Below are 10,213 nucleotides of genomic sequence, written 5' to 3'. Positions count from 1 at the left end.
GTCGTTATGGGGTATTGTGATGTCGTTATGGGGCATTGTGATGTCGTTATGGGGCATTGTGATGTCGTTATGGGGCATTGTGATGTCGTTATGGGGCATTGTGATGTCGTTATGGGGCATTGTGATGTCGTTATGGGGCATTGTGATGTCGTTATGGGGTATTGTGATGTCGTTATGGGGTATTGTGATGTCGTTATGGGGTATTGTGATGTCGTTATGGGGTATTGTGATGTCGTTATGGGGTATTGTGATGTCGTTATGGGGCATTGTGATGTCGTTATGGGGCATTGTGATGTCATCATGGGGTATTGTGATGTCATTATGGGGCATTGTGATGTCGTTATGGGGTATTGTGATGTCATTATGGGGTATGGTGTGTAGATTGATGAGGGTAAAAACTATTTAATACATTTTAGAATAAGACGTAAAAAATGTTTAAAAACCTTAAGGGGTCTGAATACTTTCCGAATGCATTGTATCTCCGCATCAGACCAGAAGGTAGGTGGGGGCAGGAGGTCCTGTATAAACATACATTCACTTCCTTGACAACTTCCTCCAGAATAGCTCCGCTCCCCCGCTAAGCACAAGAAGTATGAAAACCCTGATGTCTGCGGAGGCTGTTTCGCAATAAATGCTGTACTGTCACTTCAGATGGTGGATTGACCATGCAGAGCCTTTATGGGCTTTTATCAGAGACAGAAGAGGAAGCAAAACATCCCACTCCCCCTCATTTGGGGGGGGGGTTCCTATACTGTCAATGAACCAAACAGACCAGACTCAGCAGCTTTGGTGTCTATTTACTTTATTTAACCAGGCAAGTCAGTTAAGAACAAATTCTTATTTTCAATGACAGCAGATTAACTGCTTGTTCAGGGGCAGAACAACAGATTTGTACCTTGTCAGCTCAGGGGTTTGAACTTGCAACCTTCCGGTTACTTCCGGTTACTTCCGGTTACTAGTCCAAAGCTCTAACCACTAGGCTACGCTGCCGCCCCTTCTATGGAAGAGCCACCTCATTAGCAGATTGGGTACTGATCATTTTAATTTATACACCATTATTTGGTTTTAAACACATTTTTTTTTTTTTTTTACCTGTGCCCCACTAATTAGGGTCCCATGGAAACACTGACCAGAACATTGTTTCCTTACTATTTTAATAGCCCATGTTTAAACCTTGAACAAAGACAAATAAGCCTATACCACTTCTGTTTTTAAACAATTCGCTATAGGCAGTGTATGAAATAGCTACAGAAGGACTTCTTTCGTTGCTATTGACTTAATTTATGTGTCATTAGACACCTTTTTTTGAGGATGACTCCTGTGGCTCATTTGATTGTTCTAAATAGTGTACTGTCCCTTTAAAAAAAAAGTCCTTCCCGGTCTCTCTTCACTGTTTTTACCGGCCACGTTTCCCCCCTCTAAACTATACTGTACTTACTTGTCTTTGGTGTCGGTCTTCAACCTATTTCTCTGCTCTTGTTTCCATTGTTACTCTGTCCGATCATGGCAGCTCATTCTATCGACGAACCGTTCCCTTTCCACGGGTTGCTCCCTAAAAAAGAGACCGGCGCTGCGTCTTATCTCACTAGGTTCCCCGAGTACGATGGACGGGGTGTTGTCATTGCTATCCTCGACACTGGCGTGGACCCAGGGGCCCCGGGCATGCAGGTAAATTTACCCCGGTGCTTTTACAGACTACTAGGCCTCATTCAAAATTCACGACTAGCTAGTGATTTAAAAAAAAAACGGTGCTACCTTGTCACTCCAATCTAGTAAAACTAGTTAGAAACTACTGTTCATCTAATTTACATTTTAACGAGAAAACAGCTAACGCCTTTTTGTGTTGTTGTTGTTGTAACATGACAGTCCCCTGGGTCTGTCGGTAAATTAGCTCAGTTTAGCGTAATGGCTAATTTAACTTAACAAGCTAAAATCATATAGCAAACCATCAGAACATAATGTCCTAGTTAGCTACACCATAAAATACCGACAGACCATCGATTTTGGCAGGACTAGTGCTAATACTTCCCCACCATAGCATAAGAAAAAAAATAGATGATTATTGTTGCTGACATGTTTCATTTGAAATGTTTCAGTGACTAGCTAGCGAGTTGCTGTGACTTAGTGGTGGAACTGGGGGACGCTGATGGAAACAGGATCAAACATCTGTTGAGAGCCGTCACTCAACTGTAGAGGCCCTGTCCTGTATGTCTGTCCTGTATGCCCTGTCTAGCTACTGTTTGTCTGTCTGCCCTGTCTAGCTACTGTCTAGTTACTGTCTGTCTGTCTGCCCTGTCTAGCTACTGTTTGTCTGTCTGCCCTGTCTAGTTACTGTCTAGCTACTGTTTGTCTGTCTGCCCTGTCTAGCTACTGTTTGTCTGTCTGCCCTGTCTAGTTACTGTCTAGCTACTGTTTGTCTGTCTGCCCTGTCTAGTTACTGTTTGTCTGTCTGCCCTGTCTAGCTACTGTTTGTCTGTCTGCCCTGTCTAGCTACTGTTTGTCTGTCTGCCCTGTCTAGTTACTGTCTAGCTACTGTTTGTCTGTCTGCCCTGTCTAGCTACTGTCTAGCTACTGTTTGTCTGTCTGCCCTGTCTTCCCTGTCTGTGTGTGTCTGGGTCCACAATGCATGGTGAGACATGACAACATGTTGGATATCTGTCTGTCTGTCTGCGCTTCCTAGCCACACCACTCAGCCCTCTGCTAAAGACCAAAGGTTTCTCTCTGACTCAAACATCTCTATGAGTAGGTCGATACCAGTTGGTATAGACTGAGTAGGTCGATACCAGTTGGTACAGACTGAGTAGGTCGATACCAGTTGGTACAGACTGAGTAGGTCGATACCAGTTGGTACAGACTGAGTAGGTCGATACCAGTTGGTACAGACTGAGTAGGTCGATACCAGTTGGTACAGACTGAGTAGGTCGATACCAGTTGGTACAGACTGAGTAGGTCGATACCAGTTGGTACAGACTGAGTAGGTCGATACCAGTTGGTACAGACTGAGTAGGTCGATACCAGTTGGTACAGACTGAGTAGGTCGATACCAGTTGGTAGAGACTTTCAGAATATCACACTATTATATTGATACATCACAGACGGTGACGTTTGTCTATAAATACAATTTTATTTGTCGCATACACATGGTTAGCAGATGTTAATCGTCACATGGTTAGCAGATGTTAATGGTCACATACACATGGTTAGCAGATGTTAATGGTCACATGGTTAGCAGATGTTAATGGTCACATGGTTAGCAGATGTTAATGGTCACATGGTTAGCAGATGTTAATGGTCACATGGTTAGCAGATGTTAATGGTCACATGGTTAGCAGATGTTAATGGTCACATGGTTAGCAGATGTTAATGGTCACATGGTTAGCAGATGTTAATGGTCACATGGTTAGCAGATGTTATTTATTTTTTATTTTATTTTATTTCACCTTTATTTAACCAGGTAGGCAAGTTGAGAACAAGTTCTCATTTACAATTGCGAACTGGCCAAGATAAAGCAAAGCAGTTCGACAGATAAAACGACACAGAGTTACACATGGAGTAAAACAGACATACAGTCAATAATACAGTATAAACAAGTCTATATACAATGTGAGCAAATGAGGTGAGAAGGGAGGTAAAGGCAAAAAAGGCCATGGTGACAAAGTAAATACAATATAGCAAGTAAAACACTAGAATGGTAGTTTTGCAATGGAAGAATGTGCAAAGTAGAAATAAAAAATAATGGGGTGCAAAGGAGCAAAATAAATAAATAAATAAAAATTAAATACAGTTGGGAAAGAGGTAGTTGTTTGGGCTAAATTATAGGTGGGCTATGTACAGGTGCAGTAATCTGTGAGCTGCTCTGACAGTTGGTGCTTAAAGCTAGTGAGGGAGATAAGTGTTTCCAGTTTCAGAGATTTTTGTAGTTCGTTCCAGTCATTGGCAGCAGAGAACTGGAAGGAGAGGCGGCCAAAGAAAGAATTGGTTTTGGGGGTGACTAGAGAGATATACCTGCTGGAGCGTGTGCTACAGGTGGGAGATGCTATGGTGACCAGCGAGCTGAGATAAGGGGGGACTTTACCTAGCAGGGTCTTGTAGATGACATGGAGCCAGTGGGTTTGGCGACGAGTATGAAGCGAGGGCCAGCCAACGAGAGCGTACAGGTCGCAATGGTGGGTAGTATATGGGGCTTTGGTGATAAAACGGATTGCACTGTGATAGACTGCATCCAATTTGTTGAGTAGGGTATTGGAGGCTATTTTGTAAATGACATCGCCAAAGTCGAGGATTGGTAGGATGGTCAGTTTTACAAGGGTATGTTTGGCAGCATGAGTGAAGGATGCTTTGTTGCGAAATAGGAAGCCAATTCTAGATTTAACTTTGGATTGGAGATGTTTGATATGGGTCTGGAAGGAGAGTTTACAATCTAACCAGACACCTAAGTATTTGTAGTTGTCCACGTATTCTAAGTCAGAGCCGTCCAGAGTAGTGATGTTGGACAGGCGGGTAGGTGCAGGTAGCGATCGGTTGAAGAGCATGCATTTAGTTTTACTTGTATTTAAGAGCAATTGGAGGCCACGGAAGGAGAGTTGTATGGCATTGAAGCTTGCCTGGAGGGTTGTTAACACAGTGTCCAAAGAAGGGCCGGAAGTATACAGAATGGTGTCGTCTGCGTAGAGGTGGATCAGGGACTCACCAGCAGCAAGAGCGACCTCATTGATGTATACAGAGAAGAGAGTCGGTCCAAGAATTGAACCCTGTGGCACCCCCATAGAGACTGCCAGAGGTCCGGACAGCAGACCCTCCGATTTGACACACTGAACTCTATCAGAGAAGTAGTTGGTGAACCAGGCGAGGCAATCATTTGAGAAACCAAGGCTGTCGAGTCTGCCGATGAGGATATGGTGATTGACAGAGTCGAAAGCCTTGGCCAGATCAATGAATACGGCTGCACAGTAATGTTTCTTATCGATGGCGGTTAAGATATCGTTTAGGACCTTGAGCGTGGCTGAGGTGCACCCATGACCAGCTCTGAAACCGGATTGCATAGCAGAGAAGGTATGGTGAGATTCGAAATGGTCGGTAATCTGTTTGTTGACTTGGCTTTCGAAGACCTTAGAAAGGCACGGTAGGATAGATATAGGTCTGTAGCAGTTTGGGTCAAGAGTGTCCCCCCCTTTGAAGAGGGGGATGACCGCAGCTGCTTTCCAATCTTTGGGAATCTCAGATGACACGAAAGAGAGGTTGAACAGGCTAGTAATAGGGGTGGCAACAATTTCGGCAGATAATTTTAGAAAGAAAGGGTCCAGATTGTCTAGCCCGGCTGATTTGTAGGGGTCCAGATTTTGCAGCTCTTTCAGAACATCAGCTGAATGGATTTGGGAGAAGGAGAAATGGGGAAGGCTTGGGCGAGTTGCTGTTGGGGGTGCAGTGCTGTTGTCCGGGGTAGGAGTAGCCAGGTGGAAAGCATGGCCAGCCGTAGAAAAATGCTTATTGAAATTCTCAATTATGGTGGATTTATCAGTGGTGACAGTGTTTCCTATCTTCAGTGCAGTGGGCAGCTGGGAGGAGGTGTTCTTATTCTCCATGGACTTTACAGTGTCCCAGAACTTTTTTGAGTTATTGTTGCAGGAAGCAAATTTCTGCTTGAAAAAGCTAGCCTTGGCTTTTCTAACTGCCTGTGTATAATGATTTCTAGCTTCCCTGAACAGCTGCATATCACGGGGGCTGTTCGATGCTAATGCAGAACGCCATAGGATGTTTTTGTGTTGGTTAAGGGCAGTCAGGTCTGGGGAGAACCAAGGGCTATATCTGTTCCTGGTTCTAAATTTCTTAAATGGGGCATGTTTATTTAAGATGGTTAGGAAGGCATTTAAAAAAAATAATGTATGTTAGTGTAGATAATGATGTACATAATAATGTAGATGTTAATGGTCACATGGTTAGCAGATGTTAATGGTCACATACACATGGTTAGCAGATGTTATTGGTCACATACACATGGTTAGCAGATGTTATTGGTCACATACACATGGTTAGCAGAAGTTATTGGTCACATACACATGGTTAGCAGATGTTAATGGTCACATACACATGGTTAGCAGATGTTATTGGTCACATACACATGGTTAGCAGATGTTAATGGTCACATACACGTGGTTAGCAGATGTTAATGGTCACATACACGTGGTTAGCAGATGTTAATGGTCACATACACATGGTTAGCAGATGTTAATGGTCACATACACATGGTTAGCAGATGTTAATGGTCACATGGTTAGCAGATGTTAATGGTCACATGGTTAGCAGATGTTAATGGTCACATGGTTAGCAGATGTTAATGGTCACATGGTTAGCAGATGTTAATGGTCACATGGTTAGCAGATGTTAATGGTCACATACACACGGTTAGCAGATGTTATTGGTTACATACACATGGTTAGCAGATGTTAATGCGAGTGTAGCGAAATGCTTGTGTTTCTAGTTCTGACAATGCAGTAATATCTAACAAGTAATCTCACAATTCCACCAACAACTACCTAATACACACACATCTAAAGGGGTGAATGTGTCCATATTAATACATGGATGAGTGATGGCTGAGCTGCATAGACAAGGTGCAGTAGATGGTATAGAGTACAGTATGTACATATATGAGTAATGTAAGGTATGTAAACATTATTAAAGTGGCCAGTGATTGGGTCTCCATGTTGGCAGCAGCCTCTCTGAGGTAGTGATGGCTGTTTATCAGTCTGATGGTCTGGAGATGGAAGCCGTTGACCAGTCTGATGGGTCTGGAGATGGAAGCCGTTGACCAGTCTGATGGGTCTGGAGATGGAAGCCGTTGACCGGTCTGATGGGTCTGGAGATGGAAGCCGTTGACCAGTCTGATGGGTCTGGAGATGGAAGCCGTTGACCAGTCTGATGGGTCTGGAGATAGAAGCCGTTGACCAGTCTGATGGGTCTGGAGATGGAAGCCGTTGACCAGTCTGATGGGTCTGGAGATGGAAGCCGTTGACCAGTCTGATGGGTCTGGAGATAGAAGCCGTTGACCAGTCTGATGGGTCTGGAGATAGAAGCCGTTGACCAGTCTGATGGGTCTGGAGATAGAAGCCGTTGACCAGTCTGGATTAGTTGCACTGTGTCACCAGTATGTCAAGGTGTACTCATTGTGGAAACATAATTTGTGTGTGTGTCGGGGTCAGAGAGGGTGTGTGTTTTTCGGTCAGATAGTGTGTGTGTGTATTTTACACTCTTCAACATCTGTGTCCTCTCTCCCTCAGACCACGACGGAGGGCAAGCCGAAGATCGTTGACATCATCGATACGACAGGCAGTGGAGATGTCACCATGGCGACGGTGGTGGAGCCTAAAGACGGAGAGGTGACCGGGCTGTCCGGGAGGACGCTCAAGGTACGCTACCCTCGCCACCCTGCCACTTCCTGGTCACACTGTCTCTGTACAGACTGTTAGCCTGTAGTTACATGTCTCTCTCTGTACAAACTGGTAGCCTGTAGTTACATGTCTCTCTCTGTACAGACTGTTAGCCTGTAGTTACATGTCTCTCTCTGTACAGACTTAGCCTGTAGTTACATGTCTCTCTGTACAGACTGTTAGCCTGTAGTTACATGTCTCTCTCTGTACAGACTGTTAGCCTGTAGTTACATGTCTCTCTCTGTACAGACTGTTAGCCTGTAGTTACATGTCTCTCTCTGTACAGACTGTTAGCCTGTAGTTACATGTCTCTCTCTGTACAGACTGTTAGCCTGTAGTTACATGTCTCTCTGTACAGACTGTTAGCCTGTAGTTACATGTCTCTCTCTGTACAGACTGTTAGCCTGTAGTTACATGTCTTGCTCTGTACAGACTGTTAGCCTGTAGTTACATGTCTCTCTCTGTACAGACTGTTAGCCTGTAGTTACATGTCTCTCTCTGTACAGACTGTTAGCCTGTAGTTACATGTCTCTCTGTACAGACTGTTAGCATGTAGTTACATGTCTCTCTGTACAGACTGTTAGCCTGTAGTTACATGTCTCTCTGTACAGACTGTTAGCCTGTAGTTACATGTCTCTCTCTGTACAGACTGTTAGCCTGTAGTTATATGTCTCTCTCTGTACAGACTGTTAGCCTGTAGTTACATTAACACATGTCTCTCTGTACAGACTGTTAGCCTGTAGTTACATGTCTCTCTGTACAGACTGTTAGCCTGTAGTTACATGTCTCTCTGTACAGACTGTTAGCCTGTAGTTACATGTCTCTCTCTGTACAGACTGTTAGCCTGTAGTTACATGTCTCTCTCTGTACAGACTGTTAGCCTGTAGTTACATGTCTCTCTCTGTACAGACTGTTAGCCTGTAGTTACATGTCTCGCTCTGTACAGACTGTTAGCCTGTAGTTACATGTCTCTCTCTGTACAGACTGTTAGCCTGTAGTTACATGTCTCTCTCTGTACAGACTGTTAGCCTGTAGTTACATGTCTCTCTGTACAGACTGTTAGCCTGTAGTTACATGTCTCTCTCTGTACAGACTGTTAGCCTGTAGTTACAGAAACACATGTCTCTCTGTACAGACTGTTAGCCTGTAGTTACATGTCTCTCTGTACAGACTGTTAGCCTGTAGTTACATGTCTCTCTCCGTACAGACTGTTAGCCTGTAGTTACATGTCTCTCTCTGTACAGACTGTTAGCCTGTAGTTTACATGTCTCTCTCTGTACAGACTGGTAGCCTGTAGTTACATGTCTCTCTGTACAGACGGTTAGCCTGTAGTTACATGTCTCTCTCTGTACAGACTGTTAGCCTGTAGTTACATGTCTCTCTCTGTACAGACTGTTATCCTGTAGTTACATGTCTCTCTCTGTACAGACTGTTAGCCTGTAGTTACATTAACACATGTCTCTCTGTACAGACTGTTAGCCTGCTACATGTCTCTCTGTACAGACTGTTAGCCTGTAGTTACATGTCTCTCTCTGTACAGACTGTTAGCCTGTAGTTACATGTCTCTCTCTGTACAGACTGTTAGCCTGTAGTTACATGTCTCTCTCTGTACAGACTGTTAGCCTGTAGTTACATGTCTCTCTCTGTACAGACTGTTAGCCTGTAGTTACATGTCTCGCTCTGTACAGACTGTTAGCCTGTAGTTACATGTCTCTCTCTGTACAGACTGTTATCCTGTAGTTACATGTCTCTCTCTGTACAGACTGTTAGCCTGTAGTTACATTAACACATGTCTCTCTGTACAGACTGTTAGCCTGCTACATGTCTCTCTGTACAGACTGTTAGCCTGTAGTTACATGTCTCTCTCTGTACAGACTGTTAGCCTGTAGTTACATGTCTCTCTCTGTACAGACTGTTAGCCTGTAGTTACATGTCTCTCTCTGTACAGACTGTTAGCCTGTAGTTACATGTCTCTCTCTGTACAGACTGTTAGCCTGTAGTTACATGTCTCGCTCTGTACAGACTGTTAGCCTGTAGTTACATGTCTCTCTCTGTACAGACTGTTAGCCTGTAGTTACATGTCTCTCTCTGTACAGACTGTTAGCCTGTAGTTACATGTCTCTCTGTACAGACTGTTATCCTGTAGTTACATGTCTCTCTCTGTACAGACTGTTAGCCTGTAGTTACAGAAACACATGTCTCTCTGTACAGACTGTTAGCCTGTAGTTACATGTCTCTCTGTACAGACTGTTAGCCTGTAGTTACATGTCTCTCTCCGTACAGACTGTTAGCCTGTAGTTACATGTCTCTCTCTGTACAGACTGTTAGCCTGTAGTTTACATGTCTCTCTCTGTACAGACTGGTAGCCTGTAGTTACATGTCTCTCTGTACAGACGGTTAGCCTGTAGTTACATGTCTCTCTCTGTACAGACTGTTAGCCTGTAGTTACATGTCTCTCTCTGTACAGACTGTTATCCTGTAGTTACATGTCTCTCTCTGTACAGACTGTTAGCCTGTAGTTACATTAACACATGTCTCTCTGTACAGACTGTTAGCCTGCTACATGTCTCTCTGTACAGACTGTTAGCCTGTAGTTACATGTCTCTCTCTGTACAGACTGTTAGCCTGTAGTTACATGTCTCTCTCTGTACAGACTGTTAGCCTGTAGTTACATGTCTCTCTCTGTACAGACTGTTAGCCTGTAGTTACATGTCTCTCTCTGTACAGACTGTTAGCCTGTAGTTACATGTCTCTCTGTACAGACTGTTAGCCTGTAGTTACAGAAA

General features: G+C 44.0%; 1 protein-coding gene across 1 annotated transcript in view; it reads left to right on the top strand.

The window, feature by feature from the left end:
- Positions 1-1,229: 1,229 nt before the first annotated feature.
- Positions 1,230-10,213, top strand: part of LOC116361471 (tripeptidyl-peptidase 2-like) — a gene marked incomplete at its 3' end in the record, with an annotated part of 75,478 nt that continues 66,494 nt past the window's right edge. The window contains 2 exon segments of the mRNA XM_031815933.1: positions 1,230-1,668; positions 7,278-7,406. Of these exon segments, the coding sequence (XP_031671793.1) occupies positions 1,504-1,668; positions 7,278-7,406 (294 nt within the window).

The sequence above is a fragment of the Oncorhynchus kisutch genome, unplaced genomic scaffold (genome assembly GCF_002021735.2).
Source record: "Oncorhynchus kisutch isolate 150728-3 unplaced genomic scaffold, Okis_V2 scaffold701, whole genome shotgun sequence".
Lineage (NCBI taxonomy): Eukaryota > Metazoa > Chordata > Actinopteri > Salmoniformes > Salmonidae > Oncorhynchus > Oncorhynchus kisutch.
This window is presented reverse-complemented; position numbering and strand designations above follow the sequence as displayed.